The 26,504-nt window shown below is 30.5% G+C and overlaps 5 protein-coding genes and 1 long non-coding RNA gene across 15 annotated transcripts; 3 read left to right on the forward strand and 3 right to left on the reverse strand.

The window, feature by feature from the left end:
• Positions 1–29: 29 nt before the first annotated feature.
• On the reverse strand, positions 30–3,470 carry Non1 (nucleolar GTP-binding protein 1). The gene is made up of 9 exons (XM_083047080.1): positions 3,266–3,470; positions 2,875–3,149; positions 2,531–2,768; positions 2,216–2,458; positions 1,888–2,142; positions 1,517–1,801; positions 1,165–1,443; positions 831–974; positions 30–573 (listed from the first exon to the last, which is right to left on the reverse strand). The coding sequence occupies exons 1-9, from the start codon at positions 3,311–3,313 to the stop codon at positions 418–420; spliced, it is 1,923 nt and encodes a 640-aa protein (XP_082903206.1). The 5' UTR covers positions 3,314–3,470; the 3' UTR covers positions 30–417.
• Fand (Pre-mRNA-splicing factor SYF1 fand) lies at positions 1,248–8,828 on the forward strand. Its single transcript, XM_083047063.1, has 17 exons — positions 1,248–1,376; positions 3,427–3,571; positions 3,737–3,888; positions 4,009–4,157; positions 4,252–4,573; positions 4,742–5,041; positions 5,127–5,268; positions 5,398–5,549; positions 5,628–5,848; positions 5,983–6,145; positions 6,565–6,678; positions 6,773–6,935; positions 7,010–7,119; positions 7,295–7,498; positions 7,842–8,064; positions 8,136–8,282; positions 8,637–8,828. Exons 3-17 carry the CDS (start codon positions 3,835–3,837, stop codon positions 8,711–8,713), a joined length of 2,541 nt encoding a protein of 846 aa, XP_082903189.1. The 5' UTR covers positions 1,248–1,376; positions 3,427–3,571; positions 3,737–3,834; the 3' UTR covers positions 8,714–8,828.
• Positions 8,829–9,097: 269 nt separating this feature from the next.
• LOC145941168 (GPI alpha-1,4-mannosyltransferase I, stabilizing subunit) lies at positions 9,098–19,477 on the forward strand. Of its 10 annotated transcripts, none has more exons than XM_083047094.1 (11): positions 9,098–9,363; positions 9,432–9,561; positions 10,045–11,960; positions 12,144–12,245; positions 12,318–13,350; positions 14,126–14,367; positions 14,519–14,662; positions 15,050–15,222; positions 15,384–15,490; positions 16,900–17,171; positions 18,276–19,477. In XM_083047094.1, the coding sequence occupies exons 1-3, from the start codon at positions 9,230–9,232 to the stop codon at positions 10,498–10,500; spliced, it is 720 nt and encodes a 239-aa protein (XP_082903220.1). In that variant the 5' UTR covers positions 9,098–9,229; the 3' UTR covers positions 10,501–11,960; positions 12,144–12,245; positions 12,318–13,350; positions 14,126–14,367; positions 14,519–14,662; positions 15,050–15,222; positions 15,384–15,490; positions 16,900–17,171; positions 18,276–19,477. The 10 variants fall into 10 exon arrangements, with proteins under 10 accessions (XP_082903220.1, XP_082903216.1, XP_082903217.1 ...); XM_083047090.1 differs by having other exon boundaries at positions 12,318–12,769; positions 13,160–13,350; positions 14,126–14,662; XM_083047091.1 differs by having other exon boundaries at positions 12,318–12,449; positions 13,160–13,350; positions 14,126–14,662.
• On the reverse strand, positions 11,099–17,038 carry LOC145941166 (putative inorganic phosphate cotransporter). Its single transcript, XM_083047084.1, has 7 exons — positions 16,894–17,038; positions 14,512–14,645; positions 14,143–14,443; positions 13,104–13,342; positions 12,624–12,773; positions 11,579–11,956; positions 11,099–11,311 (listed from the first exon to the last, which is right to left on the reverse strand). Exons 1-7 carry the CDS (start codon positions 17,036–17,038, stop codon positions 11,099–11,101), a joined length of 1,560 nt encoding a protein of 519 aa, XP_082903210.1.
• On the reverse strand, positions 17,483–26,451 carry LOC145941165 (putative inorganic phosphate cotransporter). The gene is made up of 7 exons (XM_083047083.1): positions 26,103–26,451; positions 22,509–22,642; positions 21,002–21,302; positions 20,424–20,680; positions 19,973–20,119; positions 19,090–19,461; positions 17,483–18,768 (listed from the first exon to the last, which is right to left on the reverse strand). The coding sequence occupies exons 1-7, from the start codon at positions 26,359–26,361 to the stop codon at positions 18,592–18,594; spliced, it is 1,647 nt and encodes a 548-aa protein (XP_082903209.1). The 5' UTR covers positions 26,362–26,451; the 3' UTR covers positions 17,483–18,591.
• Positions 20,554–25,590, forward strand: LOC145941172 (uncharacterized). Its single transcript, XR_014426140.1, has 4 exons — positions 20,554–20,694; positions 21,020–21,311; positions 22,529–22,721; positions 24,861–25,590. It is a non-coding gene; the product is annotated as an uncharacterized LOC145941172 (long non-coding RNA).
• Positions 26,452–26,504: the final 53 nt, after the last annotated feature.

Genomic DNA, 26,504 nt, shown 5'->3' on the forward strand with positions numbered 1-26,504 from the left:
CAAGTAACTTACATGATTTGTTATTGCTATGTTATATGCACACTCTTTGATATTGTTGCTAGACGATTTGTTGAAATTTATGATTAATAATACAATTATAATCTATGAATGAAATTCGGCTGGCATGTTTTGAAGAAATTAAAGAATTGAAGAAATTGCTCATTTTCTAATTTAAGATGAATTCATAGATTAATAATTATATATTAATTCATTATCATAATCATATTGATCTTATCATAATCATAAATTACACATCGGCGAACAACAATATCCAACTGTGCATGCAACATTTCAAAGACGATGCTTTCAATCAGTATCTATCTGAACTAAAAACTGCATTGATAAATTCTTTTATTTTTGAATAAATTTTTATACAATATAAAGAGGAGCCAATATGTGACATACAAATAATTAACTTTATCTTCTGTCCGTTTTGCCGACTCCTCTTTTGCCGGAAAATAAGTGTTTCGGCATTTTATTGCCGATGAAACGATCAGCTTCGCCTTTGAGACCCTTCTTTGCTATCTTTTTCTTCAATGCCTTGTGCGCTATATTCTTCAATTTGGTCTTCATCTGTAAATAAATAATATTACGTTTTTATTTATAGCAGATGAAATAATAAACAAGAAATTTCACATAAATTAGAAAGCAATTATAAAATAAAAGATTGAACTAAACAATGATTATTTCACTTTTTTAAGAAAAATTGAATTAAATCAATCTATAAGTTTAATTTTTTCATTTTAAGATTAATTGTCTGAAGTTTTTAAGAATATGAATAGGGTCAATATATCGTCCAATTAAATGTTTTTAAATCTCTCTTAACATACCGTTACATCTTTAACACCCATTTCATCTCGTGGTGGTCTTGACATACTACGGGCACGTGATTGTGACATTGATTCCAAACGCATGCGTTTGCTAGCAGGTTCTGAACGCGATCTGGATCGTGCTCTCGTTCGTTTAAAGTGTGCCTATAAAAAGAAAAAAGTACAACAAATAGTATATAATATAATCTATAATATGAAAATACGCATAAACAATAGTATCGATAACAATGTAATATTGTGTATAATAATTTGAATAACGCTACGTACAATATATTTTAAATAATTTTTTTTTATAATTATTTAAATTCTATATATATATATATGTTACACTTACATTTTCAGTGTCTTCCATATCCACACCCAAATCTTCCATCTGCCCCTTCAGCTTCGCGACCGATCGGTCACGGACCTTGGCTGCGGCTGTACGCGGCATAACTGGCTTCGTGGAAGCTTTCATTATCCGCGCCTCGTCCTTCATGATGATCTTCTTGTCCCGAATCTGTTTCGCCAGCTGTCTAATCTCGCGCATCGTTTCCGACAATTCAGGTACCTTGTAATCGTACATACCGGCCCCTTCTCTCAACTGTTCTTCCCTTTCCAATTGATTCAATTTCTGAAAAACAAGAACGTTTTATCATGGCAATTGCACAACTCACACAACTTGATAAGATTAAGTTTAGACTGACTTCGAATATATCAAGATCTATGTAATCCGCTATATTACGACCCTCCCAAATCTCTGGTATGATGTCGTATTTTTGATCTCCTTCGATATCGTAATTCTTCTTCAGATCGAGCATATAATCGTCTCCCATCTCTTCTTCTATTTCCCTCTCCAGTTTGCGTTTTCTCTCAGTTTTCTCTGCGGCAATCTGTCTTTTCTTTAAAACACTCTCTGGTATACACGGGACGCGATTGGGATCTATTTTTTTCGGTTGAGCAATGTGTAATCGATTAAGAAGCCCTTCAACCTATGAATTATTGTAAATTATTGTGTTACGAAATTGTGTATCAAAGTTCTCTAACATGCAAAGAAAGATTTTTCGAGACAAATTACCTTTTTAGTTTTAATTTTTTGATCGACTCTAAAGGCTAATAGTCGTTCACAAGCCTCCAGTTTTACTTCCATCACACCGACATCGGTGACAGTACTCATTTCTAGCATAGGCATGTTTGTATCGTTTTCGAATGATTTTAAAACAGCTCTCTTTTCCGGGGATAACTCATTTAAACGTATAATATCCGTTTTGTTCAACACCATTATCAGGGGTTTGTTTGTAAATAAAGGCTTTATGGATTCAAACAATTTTACCTATATGGACAAAACGATTCTTATAACGTTATGTTAAGATATCATGATTATCACCTTGTGACTTTCAACTTACTTGTTCTTCTAAATTATGACCACATTGTTCGGATAAATCGAAAAAGTAAAGAATAGCAGCTCGCAAATGAGCAAGAGCGGTCACTGCTTGCATTTCTATAACATTTCTCTCTTCCAACGGATGATCCAATATTCCAGGTGTATCTATTACTTGCCATCTCAAGTATTTATAGTCAGTATGTCCCACATATAAGGATTTTGTCGTAAACGCGTATGGTTGAACTTCTACATCTGCTCGAGTAATCTATAAATTAAATCATATAACATTATATAAAATACTACTTACATAAGAAATATAATTACAACAGTCACTTACTTTATTAATAAAGCTGCTTTTGCCAACATTTGGAAAACCGCATATAATTATCGTGCGTGTGTAAGGATCTATACTTGGTAATCGAGCTAAATGTTGACGAACTTGTTCAAGATATGTTAAATTGGCCGCTTGTCTTTTCATAATAGTGGCCATTCGACCTAGGGCAGCTTTCTTTAATTGCTTGCATCGATATAATGAGTCTCCGTACTTTAATAGACGAACATAATCTTTTGCCACACTAAAATCATAAGTCTTATTAGTTCCACTGTATAGTATATGTATATATACATATATGTGTGTATATTGTGTATATATATTTATAATATATAAAATATTTCTTTTACTTGTCAATTAGATGCCTAGCGATATTTATCTGTCCAAGAGCTAACTTATAGTGATCTTTATCGTACAAAACATTCATTAAGTCAGCATAGAAAGGATGAACATCGTCCAACTTAGGAAATTCTTGTATTATCTGCGATAATCTATCGTGAAAATTCTGCTGAGTAAATTTGACCTTTCGCGTATAAAATGCACGTATTCTCGTGATTTTATATTGCTTGTGAACAACTGTCGGTGTCTTGCGTTGTGTTTTTGATAAAATTATATTGATAAAGTCCTGTGTGAAAAAATGCAAAATACGATTATTATATTCAATACTATAAGAAAATACAAGAAATTAAATATAAAATATGCGTGCGATCAATAATACTCAGATTTCACAATAAAATTTACCTTCGCAGATGGCACAACCGCAATCTTCTTGAAATTATATAAAGCCATTTTTTAAATATTTAATTTATTGCCCTTAGCGTTAGGAAAACACTTCTTCTTTTTTTTAATGGATATTTCTGTCTGGAAATACAATTATACACGATTCATTTTTCTCTTTTCAGAAATATCAAGAAGCAAATGCAAACACGTGTTCTAAAGTAATATCCGGAACACACAATATACACCAGGCCAACCAACCCAAATCTCTTCTGCCAACCCTGAAATATTTCAACTTTACTAGCTGCTAATGCATCATGCAAACTACGCTTTAAAGGCTCATTCAGACAGGACGCGTCAAGCGTCAAGCAGCGAGCAGCAACCAATAAGCGAGGCAATATTTTTTACGCCATTGCTAATATTACCTCGCTTATTGGTTGTTGAATGATTGCTGCTCGCTGTTTGACGCTTGACGCGTCCTGTCTGAATGAGCCTTTTAGGTTCAACGGCGTTGAAAGCTAATAACTGTGTTTCTTGCTGAAAAATTTTCAGAATTTGCGAATAACGTGATAATTCAATAAAGAAAAAAGAAAATGGAACTTGTGCATTCTGAAGACACACACGACGAAGCAAATTTATATGCCTTTGTAAGTATAATTATAATTTATTAAAATGTTTTATTTTTATAACCAAAAAAATGTGTATGTACAATCATAAATATGTGTGAATATGTGTATGTATGTAATATTAAAAATTTTGTTAAACAGAATGAGGAGGATTTACCATACGAGGAAGAAATTTTACGAAATCCATATTCAGTCAAACATTGGCAACGCTATATCGATCACCTAAAAAATTCAAAGAATAAGAATTTAAATGTGGTGTATGAACGAGCATTGAAAGAACTCCCAGGCAGGTAAAGCAATTTATTTATGTTATTGTGTGTAATTGCTTGTACAATTTACTTTATTACTATAAATATTATTTATTATATTTATCATTTATTACAGTTATAAATTATGGTATAATTATCTTCGACAACGTGTAAGCCAGTTAAAAGATCGATGTATAACAGATCCATTGTACGAAGATGTTAATAATGCATTTGAACGTGCTTTGGTATTTATGCATAAAATGCCACGCATCTGGATGGACTATTGTACATTGATGACTGAACAATGTTATATAACACGAACACGTCAAGTATTTGATCGTTCTCTTAGAGCACTTCCCATTACACAACATCATCGTATATGGCCATTATATATAAATTTCTTAAAGAAACATAATGTTTATGAGACTGCTGTTAGGGTCTTTAGAAGATATCTAAAGGTAACATTATTATTTAATAATACTAATATTTTGTTTGTAATAACTTATATTACTATTAATACTATGTCTTATATATTTTTCAAATTTTTTATTAGTATAAAAACTTGAGATTTAAAAGAACTTTTTTTTTGCAAAAGTTTTATTTATTTTATATATATGTATGTACAGTTGGCACCAGAAGATACAGAAGAATATATAGAATATCTGATATCAGTTGGTAGACTTGATGAGGCTGCTATAAAACTTGCACAGATTGTTAATCAAGATGACTTTGTATCAAAACATGGAAAATCGAATCATCAATTATGGAATGAATTATGTGATTTAATATCAAAAAATCCTGCTAAAATAAAGTCTCTGAACGTAGATGCTATTATTAGAGGTGGTTTAAGACGTTATACGGATCAATTGGGACCTTTATGGAATTCACTAGCAGATTACTATGTTCGAAGTGGTCTTTTTGAAAGGGTATATTATCAGCTGTAAATATTTATAGTTAACACACTTTATTTTAGTATATTATTTATTAAAATGTATATATAATATTATTTAGGCAAGAGATATTTATGAAGAAGCTATACAAACTGTTACTACAGTCAGAGATTTTACTCAAGTTTTTGATGCTTATGCACAATTTGAAGAACTTAGTCTTAAAAAACTTATAGAAGAAGCAGCAAAAAGTCCCACTGAAGAAGGTAATTAATGTATATTAGTTTAATTTACTAATAATTATTTATGTATAACTTTAATTTATTAATAACTTACAATATATATGTTTACATATTTATTATAAATTTAATTATTTACTATATTTTTTGTATTAGATGATATAAAATTAGAATTGAGATTGGCACGATTGGAACATCTTATGGAAAGAAGATTATTATTACTTAATTCTGTATTATTACGACAAAATCCACATAATGTAGCGGAGTGGCATAAAAGAGTTAAACTTTATGAAGGACAACCACATGAGGTAAAAAAATAACATACAAAATTTATAGATGAATAAATATCTGTTTTATATTACTAATTAGTATATATTTTTGTATAGATAATTAATACATATACAGAAGCAGTGCAGACAGTGCAACCACAATTGGCAGTTGGTAAATTACATACATTATGGGTTGCATTTGGTAAATTTTATGAGGAAAATGGACAAATAGAAGACGCTAGAGTGGTATTTGAAAAGGCGACTCATGTTCCATATACTAAAGTAGATGATCTTGCTTCAGTATGGTGTGAATGGGCAGAAATAGAAATTAAACATGAGTAAGTTTGATTTACTCTTTTAACTAACATGTTTGTTTTCTAATCAACATACAAATGGCTTAAATGTTGTGAAAAATTGCTTATCAAAACAAAGTATAATTAAATTCAAATAAATGTTCTTTATGTATATACAGAAATTGTAAAGAAGCTCTAAAACTCATGCATCGTGCTACTACAATGCCAGCTAGAAAAGTGGCATATCATGATGAAACAGAAACAGTGCAAATGAGATTATACAAATCTTTAAAAGTATGGTCTATGTATGCAGATTTAGAAGAAAGTTTTGGAACATTTAAGGTATATTATTATTATATGTGTGTGTACACGAGTACATGACTTACAATATCATTTAGTTTTTAATTATGTTGTCCAGAATATGTATATGAATATGTATATATATGAATATGTATGTACATATACGAATATATATATATATGTACATATATGAATATGTATATATATTATATGCATTTATATGTATATACATTTATGTACACATTTATATGTATATACATTTATGTACTTATTTATATGTATATACATTTAGGTACACATTTATATGTATATACATTTATGTACACATTTATATGTATATACATTTATGTACACATTTATATGTATATACATTTATGTACACATTTATATGTATATACATTTATGTACACATTTATAAATTGTTGTCGATATATTTTTAATTTTACATATGTTTATTATAGACTTGTAAAGCGGTATATGATAAAATAATCGACTTGAAAATTGCGACTCCTCAAATTATCATTAATTATGGACTATTTCTAGAAGAAAATAACTACTTTGAAGAAGCATTTAGAGTATGTTACATATTTTTTACATACATTAATTACATATATTATATATATACTATATAAAACCTAATAATATTTTACAAAATTCATTTTATTTTAGGCATATGAAAAAGGTATTGCATTGTTTAAATGGCCTAATGTTTATGACATTTGGAACACATATCTCACAAAATTTTTGATTCGTTATGGCGGTACAAAATTAGAACGTACCAGAGATTTGTTTGAGCAATGTTTAGAATATTGTCCACCAAAATTCGCCAAAGGTATATAATTTGTCTTATAGATTATCTTATATCAATATTATGTAAAAAAAGAATAACTAATTCCTTTATTACAGCCTTATATTTATTGTATGCAAAATTAGAAGAAGAACATGGTTTAGCGAGACATGCTATGTCTGTATATGAACGAGCGACAAATGCTGTTCTTCCGGAAGAGAAATTTGATGTAATATTTATATATATATCTTATATATATGCTAATAATTTATGCAAAATCTTAAAACAATTTTTATATAAATGAATTTGTGCTGCTATCTACTTATGTATTTTGCAATTTTTTATTAATCGCTTTCATGTACATATTAATTTCCGAACTTTAAAATTAATTTCTCCATTTATAGATGTTCAACATATATATAAAGAAAGCAGCAGACATATATGGAGTACCGAAAACTCGACAGATATATGAAAAGGCCATAGAAGTCTTAAATGATGAAAATACTAGAGAAATGTGTTTACGATTCGCAGAAATGGAGACCAAACTAGGAGAAGTAGATAGAGCGAGAGCGGTATACGCACATTGTAGTCAAATATGTGATCCAAGGGTATGATGTGATACATATTTATAATATATCTTAATGAAATTAACATCATTACACATACAGTTACATATATTTATTTTAATTTAAAATAATATTTATAATAACAAGCAATTATCTTTGAAATTACTAGTCATTTCAAAACTTCAGTTGAAACTTATGCTGTTGAGAAGACGATAATCTTAATAAAACAAATTTCTGAAATATTTTTTTAATAACTAGTGATTTTGGAGGTAATCACATATCTTTACATGAGATTAAATTGACACTATTTGTATTATCCACACACACACACACACATATTTATATACATATAATTCTTCTGATGTATTGAATTAAAATACTATAGGTCACATCAAACTTCTGGCAAATTTGGAAAGAATTTGAAGTTAGGCATGGAAATGAGGATACAATGCGTGAAATGCTTCGAATTAAGCGTAGTGTGCAAGCTATGTATAATACTCAAGTAAACATGATGTCTGCACAAATGTTGAATAATGCATCTAATCAAATATTAGATGTTCCAATGGATGCTATGCGTTTATTAGATAGTAAAATTACATCACATACAGGTATAATTAGAAATTAGTACTATATTTTTTTATTTTTTACACAAGATATTTTAACAAATTTTTAATTATAGATAATGCTGCTGATATCAAAAAAGGTATTAAATTCGTACGTGGTGTAACAGAAAAAGATGGTAAACCAGAATCTTATGTGAATAATCCAGATGAGATTGATATCGACATAGACGACGAAAGTGAAAATGATGAAGAAATAGAAGAAGGTAAATTGACACGTTTGAAAGTAATTTTAAAATTGAAATATATATTTATCTTTAAATACTTTTATAATTAAAATTATCTCTTAATTGTAATTCAAATTTAAATAACAGATGAAGAATAAGATTTTCTTTTTATCTTTTAAAGTTGAATTACTATCTTCAGTAATCTTAAAAAGCTACTATATCGACAATTTTTTTTAAGAAAAAATCAATTAGATTAATAAGTATGTCATCAAAATTTAATGTGGCGAAAATAAAAATTACACACAGATATACACATATGTATATACATGCGCCATACACATACACACACACATACACAAAATTATTTTTTAATAATGCCTTATTTATTTTTAGATGTACCAATTGAAAAACGAACTATACCGTCACAAGTATTTGGTAGTTTGAGAACAGTTGAAGATGAAGATAATTAAAATTTTAGTAGGCAGTATGCTAATTAAGCAACATTTATATAACAATTATTTGTTATATAAATTTTGTTATATAAAATGTATTTTTTAAAATCATTAAATACTATTTTTTAGTTTTTCAAGATATTTCTAGAATTATATTAGTATATTTATCATTTTTAAAGTATTTTATAAATATGAAGATTTTTTGTCTATGCCATTTGCAAGATTTACTTGCAGAATTAAAAAGTAACAAAATACGAAATTATATATATATATATATATATTATATAGTAAACTCTACTATTAAATATATAGTAAATTATATATTTAATAAAATATGTGATTTATATATAATATTATTGTTTCTTATTGCAAGGTACTCTTTAAAATTACAAGATTATTCATTTGGGGGGGTGGGGGGTTATAGACCTGAATCTCTCTTTCTCTCTCTATCAAATAGGTATAGATACATTTCACGTGGATGTGTAAGTGTAAACATCAGAATCATGCAACCAGCGGCGAGTTAGACGTACAAAAATGACAGTACACGTATCTGGATCAAATTACTCGCGAATTGTCGCAGCATTGATTCTATGGATGCGATGTGCACGAATTTGCGAGGGAATCGAGGCTGAAATCGAGCTCGATGTGGAAGGACGCGGATTTCATAGGTTAGGAACGTTGGAGTACGAGTGAACGATGATCTCGTAGAATTCTAATATTTTTCTATCTTTTGCAGAACATTGGTTTATCGTGTGTATTTCAAGGATCTTATCAATGACAACTGTCAAGCTGCCATTTACATGGAATTACCATCAGCATTATATGTCAATGTTGATGAAATAGCTGAATTGAGAAGAAGGGGCGCGGTATGTGCCTTAATTATATTAAATAATTAACTTGAAGACAAAATTGTAATTTTGAATCTTAAAATATTAATTTTATTTACATAAATTTAAAATTGTCGCACATTGTTTAAAGTCTCCTAAATAATAAGTTTTGGGTTTGAATACAAAAGAATATATATCATAACATTGGCCTAGTTTACATCGAGCACTTGATACGCTTATCAAGTAGTGAATTTGAGCTGATCAGCCAATAACTGAATCAATGTACTAGTTATTTACTATTTGATACGCGTATCAAGTGCTCGATGTAAACTAGGCCATTTCTGATTATTGTGTATATAAATCTTGTAAACTATATATATTAATTACATTAATTCGACAACTAGTTTTTTACAATTTATATTAATAATTATATTTCTTATTGATTTATATTAAAAAATCTAAAGATGTCTTTGCTATTTGAAAGGCCCAATTAATTAATTGTATTAATTGATAACATTGCAGAGTACAATCTGTTCCGTAGGTGAGACTGACGTCGAGCTATTTACTGAGAAGGCTGGTCGACAAAACGTGACGGCTTGTGCATCCGTAAGTTCGTCATCGTCAAATTTAATGATCCCGCTTCATCAGCGTTATCGGTACGCCCATGAGACCGGTGGCTACGTCGACGCGATAGTGCCCGAACCGAAGCTGCTACTGGGATGTCGGGAGAGGATCAGAGATCATAGAGTGTCCAAGACGGATCTGTGTGAGCCATGTGTCAGTCTGGCAGTCAAATGGCGTGAAATTCCGTATCGTATGTCGAACGATCGTACATACGTGTGGCCGATCCCGGTCGGAGACTCATCCCTCTCGACGTTCGTCACTTATGTCACATTATTGGCAACAGTTATCGGCGCAATATTCATCGCGCGTGCCATTCGGACCAATACATTGAAAAATCATCCAAAAAATGACTGAGGTAGCTTAAGATTTAATATACAAATAATTTTACAACTAAAGACATTTTTTATTAATGGTTATTTCAAATAGATTAAATGTCCATTGTTTTTATATGAAAATTTAAAAAGATATAGTCTTATAAATTTTTCAATTGTAATGTTAAATAGTTTCGAGATTAAATTCATTAGAAATAAGAAATTATTAGAAATTAAATTTGAATTTATTTAAATTAAACTAAATTAAATTCTAAGTTCCGTTTAAATTCAATTGCAGCATTTTCATTGCAAAGTCTATTCGAATTTAATCATTAATAATTTAATTAAAGGACATTTTATCTATACATTTGACTTGATCAACATTCTTTATATATCTACATTTTATATATATTTGTATCTTTGAACTCAATGCAGATATGTAGCCTCTAGTCAAGTCAATCTTTAATAGATATAATGAACAGTCGTATGCATATCTTCAAGACGATATCGTATTCCACCTAGTCATTTAGATAAAGTCATTTAGAAGTTAGCACGCAAAACCACATATCCACACACTTAAAATGAACACAGTTTAAAAAATAAAAAGGAAAACAAGTGTCATATGTTGCGCAATTTTATAGTCATGGAATCTTTTCGATGTCTTTCTGCTCATATATCGTCGCGACAGTTGCCGGTGTCATCGATATTTTACGTACGATGTTATCTCGCCTGCTTTTAATCTCGTCATTCCACTTTTGCACCTTGCTAGTGCCAAATATGATGAAGATTAGATTGCCCAAGGTGTATATTCCAGCCGACAGGAAAAATACACTTCGCCATTGCAAAATGTTAGTCTAAACAAGAAAAAGAAGTGATTAAATTCATTACGCTTTAATGAAGCAAGAGAATGTATTAAAGAGCAACGAACAATGAAATCAAAATAATAATAAAACTTATTTTGGATAAAGATTATATATTACATTATAAAAGAAGCTATTTAGAATATGTTGTTCGAATATTAAGAGATTTATGTTTATACTATATTTTTATAAGCTATAATAAATTCTAAGAGAAGGATTTATTAAACTCTATAATTATAAGAGATAAAAGATTTTACGAACCGAATCCTTGACGATGACACCAGCGATTAACGGTGCGAGAATGCCACAAGCAGACGCGATGGCATTCGTGAATCCCATAAGCGTGCCGGCAAAGTTCGGACTGAGGTCCATATGGTTGACGTTGTGGCCGCAGAAAGCGGCGATGTTACTGGATACGGCGATGACGAGGATGCTCACAGCTAATTTCGGCTGGTCCTGTCTCGTGTATCCCAATCCGATCAACGCGATCGCCGGTGTCCACTGGCCGATCGTGTTGCAGATCTTCCGTGACCTCTCCGTCGTCACGATGTTTTTCCGGATGCAGAGATCAGACACGTAGCTGATTGGGAAGCTGACGATCCACGCCGTCAAGTACGGTAATGCGGTCATCAAACCATTCTGTGTAATTATCGCATAAGAAAAAAGAAGAATGCAGAATATTAATTCATATTCAAATTTAATTGATATAACAATTAACTCTAATTCATTAGCTTTGATTTTAAAGTGATATTATTTAAAGTTGCGTTATTTATGTTATAAATTGATATATGTTAATAAACATTAAGATTTAAAATTTTTTTTACAGCGAGAGAGGATTTTTTGCAACATCGAAATTGAAGAGAAATTGAAAAATATTTCATGAAGTTTATCTTATGTACTAAAATATATGACAATATATAATTAAAATGTAATCAATATCACTAAATTCGATTTGATTGATTCGTTAATTTTTTAAATTTTATTTTTTATTTTCTTACAGTCATTGATTTTGACAACGGTATTGGAACTAATGTCCACGACGACCGTGATGATCCACTGACCGTGATGATCCACCGACCAGAGCCTCGGATTGACCCGAGTTTGGCATATTAATCATTCTTCCATCATCGACGTATGCATTGAACTATTATTTAATATTCCAAACGCATCGTGCGCGATTTTCGCAATCGAAACACGCGCGCGACTCGACCGAATTTCAAGGTTTATTTTCTTAAATTTTGTAAGAGCGCAGCATATATATACAGAACAAATACTTAAATTCTATCCGAGATTACAAAAAACTCACTTGCTTGATGTCGAAACGCATGATCGAAGTCATATAGGACGGGATTTCTGTTAGCAGCATCCAGAATCCCCAGGATTGCGCGCATTGCGTCGCTAATAATGCCCAAACCGGTGGACTCTTGAATATGGATATCCATGGAGTGGAAGGTTTCTAAAAAAAAGAAAAAAATTATAGAAAAAATTCATCCCGCAATTGCAAAATTCCTTTAAGCTTGAAAGTTTTAATTTAAAAACTTATTGTTAGAATTAAGATTTTCCTTAAATCAAAAAATCTAAGTATTTTTTTATTTATTTATGTAAATTCACTCACAAGTATCTACAACAACGATTTATAATTTATATATTTAAAACTATTCTCTCTTAATTAAATCATAAAAGATTCTTAAAATTGAATTAAATTTAAAATCAACAAGTTTAAAGTGATGAAATTGACGTGAATTTACTTCTTTTTTTGATATAGAATGTTGAAGGAATATGTCACCTCATCGATCTCTGTTATTCCCAGACTCATCTCAATGTACTCCTTTTCATCCAAAGGTATCCTGGGATGTTCAGAGGGTGAATCCTTTCCAAATATGCAGAAAGCGGCGCCGCTTATAATGCTGACAGTTCCCCAAACGAAAAAACAGCTAGGCCAGCCGATGGATGATGCTGCGAGAAAGCCAGTACTTAGCAAACATACTACGTTTCCAATCCAACCGCCGGAATAAACGAATGTTGCTGAAAAAGTATGAAAAATATATTGCAAGTATGACCTATCAAAATAAATTTTCAATTATCTCTTTAAATCTTGCATAAAATTTCGAGTATATTTCTTTTTATGAAATTTGTTTTCATTAAGATTATTTTGGAAAACCTGGGAATGTCGAGGATTTATTTTAACGATGAAAAAACTGGGAAAAGAGAATAAAAAAACGTGTATAATTTGCTTGAATTGCAGAAATATTTTTACTACGTGATATTAATTTTGAAAAGAAAAGATCTTTTGTAAAAAACTACAACAATCTCGACGTGCTCAATCAATTCGACATTGCCAGGCTGCGATAAAAAATTTTTTCTCTATTTATCTGCGTCAAACGTGCCTGCTAATTAAATCACAATTCATCAACCAAGAATGCTAAATCAAAATTACTAATTTTATATGATATAATCGTAATTAAAAAAGCATTAGCATAAAACTTGGCATAAAGCAATTTAGAATATGCATACTACAGTATCATTAGAAAAATCGAAATAGAATCATCGTACAATTCTGGAGCAATTTGTTAGAATATCGATTTCAATTTTAATACGCGATAATATCTTACAAAAGTCTCCAATTTCTGTTATATTTCATATTAAATAAAAAAAATGTGTGGTAGACAAATGCAAATAAAATTTGTCAAGTACTCTAGTACGTAATTTCCGCAAAATATTGAAAATTTTCGGCATTTATGATACTTATACATATATATACTCGCTTGGATTAGACTAAAAGTATATATGTTTGTTATGCGTTACCAGATAAAATAGTCACTGACCGAGTCTACCACGCTCCTCCGGTGGCGACCACTTGGACAACAGGGTATGAAGAGAGGGTAGAGCGGCACCCTGAGCGAGGCCACAGATCACCCTGGTGGCGATCATCGCCTGCCAACCTCCGTAACGAGTAGCGATCGGGCTGCAGAGGGTCAGCACACCGGAGATGATAAGAGTCATCGAGAATAATCCCTGAGCGCTCCATCGCTGAGCGAGAATGCTGGCAGGTATTTGCGTACAAGTGTAGCCCCAGAAGAAGGAACTAAGGATCAAGTGTTTGACTGGTTCGCTCCAGTCAAACTCCTTTAAAGAGATCCGTACGTTTATTAGAATTAGCGTTGTGAAGGTAATTATATCGTTATTATACGCACCTCGAAGTCGGGATTAGCGCTGTCCGCATTGGTCATCGCCTCCAGGGTCACCGAGGTCGTCACCCGGACGGCGTAGCAGCAAAAGAAGCCGAAGCACATGAGCAGCATCTGCGTGTGTCTGCATCCGTACCATGCTGCAAGGATTTATATGGTACATGATATAATAATTATATATACTCTAATTATCTGAACGAGAACGTGCAAAAGACTAGTTTCTTTTTATTAAAAAGTATTTTCAAATTATTAATTTGTTGGCTCTAAATAATTTATTTTTGAAAAATATAACATACAACATATTTAATAATAAAATTTTGCACGTAAGGCTTGAAAATCATTATACTTTTTATTAAATAAAGTTTTGTATCAATATTTGCATTTTGCTTTTATATATTATATTTTTAATATAATATAATAAGTTTAATATAATAATAAATAACGCGTAAAGATTTTTAAATTTAAAAAATTTTTAATTAATGGAAAAATACAAAAACGTTTATAGTTCTTTTTGGTTGTAATTTCTTAATTTTTATAATGATAGGTTCATTGTAATGCCGATAATTATGTTTACATGGACATCACGTATAAACGCGGAATCGAATACAAATTATGTCATTGTCATCAAGACCACGCTGCGTCAGTGATCAGCTCGCACGCTCGGTGTTTGTACTTGGAATCCAGCAACAATTGCCTATTACGTCAGAGAAATCACCGGTATGCGAGTGCGATCGATAAAATCTTAGTAATCGCATCTATCCGATGATTCTCTTCTATTTTATTCCACGTTCAATCCAAGAACGCGCAGAGTGTAAATTAATTTCAATCGATAATTGCATAACATATTGCTTTCATTTGTGAAATGTGTCTTCTTCCAGATTCGCTTCGAAATACAGATCAGGAGAAAATTGACGAAGGATGGATTATACAAAAAAATAAATTAAAATGATATGCGGAAAACTCTAAATGTATAATGCAAGAAAAAGTAAGATAATTTTTTTGTTAAATTTTGTAATAAATCATAAAAAGAGATGCGCAATGTTATTATTACTATTATCGTTAAATTTGATTGATATTATTTATTTCAAATCAATAACCAAGTTTGCTCTTCTTATCACTCATTTACACCCTTTATACACTCACACAATCATTAATGATATATTGATAACACTCTTTATATCACTCGTTTTAAAAATCTGAAGTGCCAATATGAAATAAAATATTTATGTCAAAAAATTGCAAAGTAAATAATAAATATAAATTTTGAAACTTTTTTTGTATATTTATGAATTTTGTATATTAATGAATGATAAGAAGCACACGCGTGTTTCGATGTTAATATACATCGCGCATCAACATAATTCACAATGATTATTCCGTAATCGATATTATCTGCAATTTAACTGTCGAATAATGATTGTGAGTTTTTTTCTCTCAATAATTCTATCTAACGTTATCATTATCGAATGTGTAATCGATAATACTCTGCTATTATCCAATAATCTGCTACATATTTATAAAAATGATATGTCATGTTAATCAGATTTTGCAGATAATATCCATATGTGATGAAAGAAAAAACAGAATTTTAATTTTATATGTTATAATTTTTATTTACTGTATTATTTATATATATGCTATTTTCATATTTTTATATTTTATAAATCATTTTTAAATGTTTTATATATTTTATATATATATAAAAATTATGAATAGATACTCTAATTTAAATTTTCAATCATTTTATTGTAAATCTTACGATATCACGTATTATTTATTATACAGAATGTTTTACTATTTCTGACTCTAATTATAATGACAGATTTAAAGTTAAGTTTTTCGAAAATATTGAGAAAGAAAGAACCCACGCGTTTATTGCAATCTTCATTATTGTAATATTTAACATTGCAAATATTTATAATTAACATTCAAATTAAAATTCTACTAAAGTCTATTTAAAATTAATTAGAAATATGAATTCAATATATGTGCTGAAATTTAGTAAGAAAATCTTTTTTTTTAAATTGTTTTATAACTAGAAAACTAATTGATGTCTTCATATTTTTCTTAAGGAAAAATCTATCTCCTAAATTTATCTATAAATGTAATTAAATTTAATGTTACGAGTTGTCGTTTATTCCCCATATTTTAACAATAATTTTTATTTTTTAGGTAAAGCAATGTTTTGTATAAAAAATAAAATATCTTGCAAAATTAGAGAATATTAAAGCATCTTTTTTAATAACTCAGAGTTCCATTAAAATTTCTTTTTCAACAGATTTATTTGCAAAATATTTTTTCTTTTTTTTAAATATATAGTGTATATTAAATGTACTATTAATTATAATGTATAAATATACCATTAATTATATGTTTATAATAAATTACCTTTAGGTTTATTCAGTGAAGTCTTCATCTTCTCTGAGAGGGAGACGATGGAAACTCTCTTCTTCCGCACAGACGACGTCATTGCGGTGAATCTCTCGTCGGAAAGCAGACACGGGAACAAATTACAGAAACGACTACAATCCATCGATCATATCCACGTAGTTTTATACTGCATCACCGAAAACAGATTCTCCCACCCTTTTGCGCGCTCAAACGCATACTTGAACGACGCTGTACATCACGTTGTTACATTATCCTCGAGCATTGGAATCACTACGGTATAACAGGATGTAATCAATTTGCATTATTAATTGTACATCTGCTCAATGTTCCCTCCTTTAATCTGTCTTTTCTTCAACTTATATGTCGGACGAAATTAACATTTAATTATGGCACATTTACTATAATTGGAAGGAATCAATTATATATACTAATTGCTATAAGCTACAAATTATAAGTTACAAATTAAATATATCTTTAAAATGATCATAACACATAGAGAACATTATAAGAACAAGAAGGAAAGAAAAATATTCTAAAGAAAAAAGAGGAATAATTTTCTTTTTATTTAGAAAATATACTATTGTCAGAATTTGAATATGATTTATCTTGAAAATGGATACATTTTTTTAAAGATAATTCAAGATTCGTTGAAAGAAAGGTGATTTAATAATATCTACTCTGTGCCCTAATTACGTTCTTTCATTTATACGGGAGTTGTGTGACGAGCATCGGAATAGATCGTGCCTCGATAAATAATCACTTTCTTGTCTTTCGTCCTACAAAGATAACACGTTTAATGCGAACGTTTGCGATTCGCGAGCATGGTGTATGCGTTTTGTTAGATAAAGATTCGTTCAATATTCGAAGTGAATTCATCGAAGAAAATGTATCTATTGTTATATATATATAACAAATGATTGTTATATATATATATAAATCTATATACGCGTCGTACAATCCGAGATAAAGAAAGAGGGTCAATATGATTAATGAAATTTAAAATTAAAACGAAGATAAATTATTAGTTATCCTTTATGTCTATTATTTTAAAGGCACCTTACTTTTTGATTATACATATATAATGATATTTTAGAGATATATTTGATTATATAAAAATTTGTACTTTATAACAAATATTCTTATAATTAATAATTATAATATAGATATCTGTTTCGCGATAAATTTTGTTTCTCAAATTTTTACAGTAATCCAAAAAATTTTATTCCATTTGAAGAAAAATTTATCTTGTTTAGTATGCATGGAGCAAGTGTATGTACAATGTTCAAAATTCTGTAGTATTTATCTGAAACCGCGACTTAAATAGAAAATAGAAATTCATTATATAATAATGTGATTAAAAATATATTCTAATCTCACAGATTAACGGTTGTCCTCCAGTGGAAAAAGGAGATAACGAGCGCACTAATGTAACAGAGTTAAAAAATCATCATACTTCAGAATGGAGCAATAATAATATGTACTGCAACACTTATACAGCAACGACGACAAACAGACTGATCTATCGCAACTTCGAGATCTCAGAAGATTCATTTAAAGTCAAATTTAATATAGATCAGTTTTTTTGGTCCTATGTGTGTATAACTTCAAACTCAAGTCTGATTTAAATCACACAGTCCCGCTGGTAAGTTTGAAAAATAAAAGTCCTATCAGTCTACATCACAATCTATATGAATTTCAAGTTTGTCTTTTATCTTCTATGTCTCCGTTCCGTTTTTGCCGTCGAGCTTGGACCTCCTCAGGATCGTTCCACCATTGCACTTCGCCCTTGCCGAATATCACGAATATCAGATTACCCAAAAAGAAGATCGCCGCCGAGACATAGAATACGATATTCCATTGATACACGTTGCTCTGAAAAAATGGAAGATCTCCCGATAATGATTTTTCTCGTCGTTTCCGAAATTAAGTAATTTAAATGTACTATTAGAATTTATAAATGTCGCTCTTCACTTTCACCTTAAGAAACACCAAGCTAAATTTAAAAAATTAAAATTACTTGATTTTAATAATTTCTTTATATCTAATTTTATCACTTCATAGATAATTGAAAGATTTTGTCGAAAATGCATATTACACTTACTTAATTTTAAAACTGAAAGCATTTATGTATAAGACGAAACTTGTTATTCGCGTATAATATTCTTGAGTACGCAAACGAGAAGGAATAATTACCTGGTCGGTGACGATCAGACTGCATATCAGCGGCGCGACAATGGCTGTAATGGTCGCAACGCAATTGGTGATGGACATCATCGTGCCGGCGAAATTCGGACTGAGATCGATATGATTGATTTGATAACCGCATAGAGATCCGGCGTTCAGACCCACCGCTATGGTAAGAATGACGACGGCCCAGGTGTAATTATCAGGAGTGATACTCATACACGCCAGGGCGATGGCTGGGCCCCAATGGGCCACTGTATTGCAAACCTTTCTGACCGTGCCTCTGGACGCGCCCTTCTTCAGCGCGTAATCGGACAGCCAGCTGATGGGAAAACTGAGAATCCACATGACCAAGTACGGCACCGCGGAAAATACACCGCTCTGTGAAAAAGAAAAGGTACGTGTTAATTAATTAATTTATTAATTACAAGAATTATTTCCATAAAATTCAAAAAGAAACTATTTATAAAAAAAATAGGACGAACGCAATCATTTTCAAGAACAAAATATTTTAAGACATTAATCAGCTGACTTCGCGAGAACGTGAGAAAATTCGCATTGAAACTTAAAAGTGGAGCAATGAGAATTGCAATAGGAATTTTTGCGTGCTCTACATATCGAAATATGTGATTGTATTACTGAGTGAATAATATTTTTTCAAAAGATCAGTTGAATTAGCGTAAAGATGAGAAAACTTATAAGAATACTATGTCTTCGACATAAATGCATTTTATTCGATTAAATAGATGTTGAAATGTGATGTGATAATGGCAATAAATAAATTTCGAAAATAAAACAAAATTAAAATAACGTGAAACAGTACGTAATTTTTAAACTAAGAGGAAGACATCTCCTTTCTCTTTTCCTTGTTTTATAAAATTTTATGGTTTACCATTTTAATGTCTTTCATTACGCCCGCCATGTAGCTAGGCATTTCCGTCAGTAGAGTCCAATATCCCCAATTTTGACTGCAATGGGCTATTGTAAGAGCCCACATGGGTACCGAGGTGAATATTTCTTTCCATGGTATACGCAATTTCTAATAAAAGATATAGAATCGCAAATAAATGCGTTGTATTATTCTATCTGTATATGTGTGGCTTATTAATGAATCATTACATAAATCTAAAAAATTTATGTAATGATTCATGTTATTACAATGCAATAATAAAAAAATGGTAGCTTAAGATTAAAAAGTAGATTTCACTTTAATTCACGATATTAAGAATAATCAGGAAAAAAGCAAATAAGATATATATGTAATATCTAAATTAGTTATTGAGATTTATAATGTTATATATATGTATATAAGTATATATAAAGTGTGTGTGCTATTTTTTTACCTGTTTGGGTTCATCTTCATCTTTTGTTTCTGTGGTTCTCAAACTTTCCTCTATATATTCTCTTTCTTTCTGGGAAATGCTACGATGTTCGGCTGGTGAATCTGCCCCGAAGTAGAAGAAAACCATACTCCAGAGGATCGTTAATGCACCAAATATGTAAAAGATGCTAGGCCAACCTATGCTCGATTCAGCGAGAAATCCGGAAATGGGCAATGTGATTACCGTACCGAATTGGGCACCCGCATAAACAAAAGTTCCTGACGATCAAAAAGTAAAAAACGAATATATTTACCATTTCTTATAAGCAAAATAATTAATTATTGTAGACTTTCCATCAAATTTTTCGTCTTTCGATTGGTTTTTTAAAAATTTTATGAAGAGAAAGAGACAATGTAAAATTCAATACAAATTTTAATAAACTAAATAGAATCATGCATAACATAAATATATATTTTATATTATATATTTATATTATATATTAAATATTATATGTACATATATATTTATGACAATATATAAAAACTTAGGATTAAATCGAAATTCCTCTGACGCGAGTTTTGAATCTATTTTATTCTCACCTAGTCTTGCTCTTTCAGAGGGTGGTGCCCATTTGGAGAGAAGGGTATGAACGCAAGGTAACAGACAAGCTTGCGTAAGACCCATGCCCACCCTGCAAACCAGAACGGCCGCCAAATCCCACGAGCTGACGACCTTCGGTATCACAACGTTGAAGATGCCGCACACCAGCATCCCGATGCTAAGGAGCTTTTGGCCGCTCCAGATGCCGGCAATGTAGCCGCTCGGCACCTGCGTTATCACATAGCCCCAAAAGAATGAGCTGAGCACCAAGTTCCTCTGTACCAGATCCCAGTCGTAAATCTGATGACGGTAATCAATAGTTTCTTATAACAATCGTATAAAATCTCTTGGCATACATAGTGAAAGTTTAACTAGCGTAAAGTTATTTTAGAGTTTAGACTGTTGCTTATTCTATATATATATATATATATATATATATATATATATATATAAAATTAAATTAAAACACTAACGCAAAATTATAATTATGTATAATATAATATTGTAACATGAATCGGGTGAAGAGCTTATTGCAACATCGCGATCTGACAGTAATTATAATCTGACAGGATATTATCCATTGATTTTCATTAGTGACCTTGTAAAGACAACGATAAGAGTTATCTGCACTCGAGATCATTGTGCATTTACGTTCAAGAAATCGAACGAGAATGAATCAGCGTATCAGTCTTATGCTATATTCTCGGGTGAGACAATAGAAAAATATTGTAAATCGTTAACTACGCGCGAATGAGATTTGTCTAACATACAACGAGGAAAGCATCTCACCAGGCGCCGCAGTTCGACCCGATGCACTTTAACTCCCCTGATTCCGCGAACATGAGGAAAGTTTCCTTGCCCTGACATAGATTCCAGATTTTTTTCTGGCGACACGATCGCGAATTTATGGAACACAGTCTGCGCATCAGTAAAAACTGATCTATCGATTCAAGCCGTTCCGCTTCATTGAATAATTCAACAGTTTTAAATAGTCTCAAATGTATGCTATAATACTATAATGTATTATCATGTATAATATGTAAAAAATTATCCAGCAATGTAAAATTAAATATGAAAAGTTGGACATATATTATAAATACAATATTGAATTTGATATTCAATATTTCATATTAAATATATATTTAATATATTATAGTTATAATTTAATCGTTAAATGCGTTTATTAAATAGCGCTAATAGAGATCAGACAATAAAAAAGGAACAATTTTGGCACGCAATAACGTAAATCGATCGAATATCAAACGCAAGATCGCAATTTAAACGGTATTTCGCAAGTGCAAAAGGAATTACGATATACGATATTGCATGCGTAGATTTTTCCCAAGCAACAATAATGAGTCCATCGCGTTGTTGTTATATAATGAGCATGCTTGATACGCTTATCTGACGCTTAATTAAACGAGAATGTACTCTCAAGTGTTTCATATGGTGTTTGAGCACCGAACTGTTTAAGATACGCTTAAAATAAAGAATTGTATAATTTACCTTGATATCTGGATTTGCAGTACTCGCCTCTGTCATCGCTACTATGGCCACCGACATCGCGACCCTGAGACTGTACCCCATGGTCATGCCCAGGAACAGTAACAGCGCCTGTACGTGTCTGATCCCGAGGATACCTGCGGAGAGATCGTCCTTTTATCTCACGCATCAGTCATTCGTGAAATCGTCTTGAGAATTTCTAATCGCTCATATTTGGTAAAATTATTATTATTATTATTATTATTATTATTATTATTACAGCCTCTGTATAAAGGAACACCACATAACTTTATAATATAAAATGCTCTGTCTCTCTTAAGAGAGTGTCATTTTTTTTATTTCTTAAATTTTAAATAGATTTTAAATAGATCAATAAAATTTATTTAATCATACGAAAAAAATAATTCTTACGACAGAGTTCGATTATGTTTGAGTTCTTTGCTTTGATTTTCTATTTTAATTTAAGAAATAAATGAAAATGAAACATAATATACTTATAGACAAAATACTATAATTTACAAATATTTTTATATAACTTTATATTTCACAAAATTTTATAAAATTTCTAAAATCTAATTTCTTAAGAACGTACGTACACACACAAAGATTGTTTGTAAATTTTATTGACTGCTTGACAATGAGTAAAATTCTGACAAAACCGATAAAACGAAGTTCAATCTAATCGAAAGCTCGTTATTTTTGTGTTAATATTAACATTTAGAATATCATTAAGATAAAAATGACTGTCATTGCAATGTCGGGATCAATCCTGACAATTATCGAGACGTAGCTAGACATAAATAAGAATATTAATTGTCAATTGAGAGGATATGCTGATATTAGGGAAAAAGAGATACTACAAATCCATTCGGTTTGACTCTGTATCATTCGACTCACAGCTAATTTATCTTTCAATGTGTGTGTAACTGTCAAACTATGACATGGCATCTTATATACAGAAAAACAAATATAGCTATAAACTGAATGATATCAAGTCAAATAGAATGGATTGAAATATCTATAGCCTCTTACTACTACAGTTTCAACTTCCTAAAGACTCGATTTATATTATTAATAAGATCGATGAAAAGGTCATGTTTTGGACATAAATTGTTAACATTATTTAGAAGAGATAGAAGATTTCTCCGATGAAATAAAAACAATTTGCGATGACGTATAATATATTAATCTCTTCGATTGAAGAGATAAGCATCGAGAGATTCATATAGTATCAATATCAATTACTTATCAATATCAATTACTTATCAATATCTATTACTTATCAATATTAATTACTTACTTATCAATATTAATTATTTATCAATATCAATTATTTAGCACCTGATAAAAAAGTGAGCTCATATAATTAATTTTTTTTAATTAAGGAGAGAGGTATTGTAACAAATTTTTTATCTTGCATCTTTTGGTATCATCTTTAGATTTTGTTTATGAGTGTCACAATTTCAATTAAAATTAAAATTTCCGTATGCTAATTCGCCGTAACAAAAGTCATTGTTAATCGTCGTGTAATTGCATCGGACACGTACAATTACGCGAGTGTTAATGTATCAATGATATGTCTGATGACAAGATAATAAGATAAAAAAAGCGAAGAGAGAAAGAATGCGAGGATAACGCGTAAGAAGCTATATTATAAGTTTTTCCTAGAGAGATATACAGAAACAAAAAATATTAAATATATTTAAAAAATTTACATTCCGTGTATATAAAAAAAAAAATACTTTCTTCGAGAAAAGATCATCTTGAGATTTATTACAAATATTTTTATTTTAATTAATATTATTATTTTTATTAATATAAAAATTTGATTTAATTATTTTAATCAATTCGCTCTTATCGCGTCATTGTAAATTTCATCAAATAAAATATTAAGCAACTATAAGGATGTAGAATAAATATACAAAGTTTTATAAAATCTTAAGAGAGACATTGCACAGCTATATCCAACACAATTGCAAAGAAAATATATATTATCAGCATGAGTAATTATCTTATATTTGTTAGAAATGACAAGAAATGTGAATCGTTAGACTCGATTCATAGACACAAAATTTTTTATATAAATTTTTAAATAAAAAAATAATATCGATTCATACATCGCTCGATAATTCAAATGCGATTCGATAAGATACAGAGGTAATTATGATGATAAACCGCAACGCGATTCTCATAATGTGATTAATAGAAATTTATACACACACAGTGTGATATATGTATATAAGAAAAAAGTCTCATAATGTGATTATTTATTAATGTGAAATAATACATAGCGATCGCGCGCTTCTGAATCTCGCGAGAGATAGCTCCATACAATTCGATCATTTTTTATTGCAGTGGAAGTGAAGTTTACGCGCGTGATAATCCCAGATAAGACGACCAATGATAAGTAGGAGTTATCAAACAGCTTGGAAAATATTTTCTACATCATTCGATGATTATAAAATGAAAGATCAGATTGCGATGCAATCGGGGATCAATTATGAAGAACTTCAAAAACTAAATTTTAAGAAAAAAATTTCAGACTCAACTTTCCTTTATTTTATCAAATGTCCTTTCTCGTTAATTTAAAAAAATAATATATTATTTTATATATTTTTATCGTTATTCTTATTTTTGAAATTGTTATTAAAGCTTGATTCTTATTATTATTATCACTATTTTATTTTTCTCTATCAACACTTTTAAAAATACATATGTATTTGCTGATTGTTCAATTGTATTTTTAAGAAAATAATTTTTTACGCATTTAAAAAGCAAATTATATATCATTATCACGTTATCTCCAAGGTGCTTGCTTATATCGCGTCGTAGGCGAAACGCTTCCGTGCTTTTGTGTTTTGCTAAAACGTGACAGCTCTGTTACAGAAAAAATAAGAAAAAAAAACAAACTTGCAAATCTTTCTCTTCGACAATGTGTGTGTGTGTGTGTAATTTGATTTACATACAAATATATTTTTAAAATTTTCATCATAAACACGATAAACAACCGGTCTAAATTCACAATCAGTTAAATCTTCTTAAATTTCCTTCCTTAATTGCACTTTTGTAAAATGTTATATCGAAAGAAATACAAAAATAAATTTTATGCATTCTCTTCAAACTCTTCACCATCACTAACTTGACACCAACAATTATAATTGTTCAAAGTTCTATGGATCACTAAATCACGTCAAAAAATTAGAAATCGGTTAATTAAATTCGACGATACAAAGTTAAAAAATACATTGATGCTTATGAAATTTTGATTAAAATCCCCATATTCGCTAAAGAACCATTCGAAAAATGCTGGGTGGTCCAAATCCGTAACTCACAATTTAATTTCGAATTCGTACCTAGTAATAAATCACGGATCTGCATCACTCTTGCTCGAATAATCCTTTTAATTAATAAAAAATTTATTAATTTGTAGGAAAAAAGTGTGTGCGCAGAAGAAATTCGGAAAATTCTTAATCTGAAAATACTTGAAATAAATTCCTTAATTATGAATCCTTTCATCGCCGATTAAATTCTTGTTCAAATATCAAATTCGACATTATTCGCACAACATTATAGCACGAGCACTGGCGGTTCTCTTACAGTTCTGTTGTAGAGTCGGGGACACTGCGGTGGACATTTTCGGCGATGTCTTTTCGATGGTGTCGGCATCGTCCTTTTTGATAGCCGTCATTTCGCGCGTCGCGTCTCCTCTTCGTACCATTAAAATCTTAATCTCACACGTTGTGATGATATTTATATTATGCGCCCCTTCCTTCTCTGTCCCGTTTCTTCTCCCTCTCCTCATTGTCGTCATCATCGTCATCGTCGTTATCGTCGTCATCGTCGTTATCGTCGTCATCGTCGTCGTTCGGTAGGACAGGTGATTTACTCGATTTTTCCTTTCATCAGCGCGTGAATCATAGCGGCGCTTATATAGCTTTTATAGCGCAGAGAATAGAATAAAATATATCTCAGTTACAGATTTGTTTTAATTACAGCAAC

This window comes from Prenolepis imparis, unplaced genomic scaffold (genome assembly GCF_030444845.1).
Source record: "Prenolepis imparis isolate NDT839.2.m4 unplaced genomic scaffold, iyPreImpa1.0 SCAF_9, whole genome shotgun sequence".
In the NCBI taxonomy this organism is placed as follows: domain Eukaryota; kingdom Metazoa; phylum Arthropoda; class Insecta; order Hymenoptera; family Formicidae; genus Prenolepis; species Prenolepis imparis.

Coding starts and splice junctions, on each gene's coding strand:
- LOC145941166 (XM_083047084.1), bottom strand. CDS start 17,038: ATGGATTGTAGTCGTTTCTGTAATTTGTTCCCGTGTCTGCTTTCCGAC. Junction 14,646..16,893: donor TTCACTGAATAAACCTAAAG/GTAATTTATTAT, acceptor AAATCCTTGCAG/CATGGTACGGATGCAGACAC. Junction 12,774..13,103: donor GAATAACAGAGATCGATGAG/GTGACATATTCC, acceptor TCTTTTTTTTAG/AAACCTTCCACTCCATGGAT.
- Fand (XM_083047063.1), top strand. CDS start 3,835: ATGGAACTTGTGCATTCTGAAGACACACACGACGAAGCAAATTTATAT. Junction 5,550..5,627: donor ATGAAGGACAACCACATGAG/GTAAAAAAATAA, acceptor ATTTTTGTATAG/ATAATTAATACATATACAGA. Junction 6,679..6,772: donor ACTTTGAAGAAGCATTTAGA/GTATGTTACATA, acceptor ATTTTATTTTAG/GCATATGAAAAAGGTATTGC.
- LOC145941168 (XM_083047095.1), top strand. CDS start 9,230: ATGACAGTACACGTATCTGGATCAAATTACTCGCGAATTGTCGCAGCA. Junction 9,364..9,431: donor GAAGGACGCGGATTTCATAG/GTTAGGAACGTT, acceptor TATCTTTTGCAG/AACATTGGTTTATCGTGTGT. Junction 9,562..10,044: donor AATTGAGAAGAAGGGGCGCG/GTATGTGCCTTA, acceptor ATAACATTGCAG/AGTACAATCTGTTCCGTAGG.
- Non1 (XM_083047080.1), bottom strand. CDS start 3,313: ATGGCTTTATATAATTTCAAGAAGATTGCGGTTGTGCCATCTGCGAAG. Junction 1,444..1,516: donor TAGATCTTGATATATTCGAA/GTCAGTCTAAAC, acceptor CTTGTTTTTCAG/AAATTGAATCAATTGGAAAG. Junction 975..1,164: donor ATATGGAAGACACTGAAAAT/GTAAGTGTAACA, acceptor TTCTTTTTATAG/GCACACTTTAAACGAACGAG.
- LOC145941165 (XM_083047083.1), bottom strand. CDS start 26,361: ATGACGACGATAACGACGATGACGACGATAACGACGATGACGATGATG. Junction 21,303..22,508: donor CTGCAAATCCAGATATCAAG/GTAAATTATACA, acceptor TACCGTCATCAG/ATTTACGACTGGGATCTGGT. Junction 19,462..19,972: donor TAATGAAAGACATTAAAATG/GTAAACCATAAA, acceptor TCTTTTTCACAG/AGCGGTGTATTTTCCGCGGT.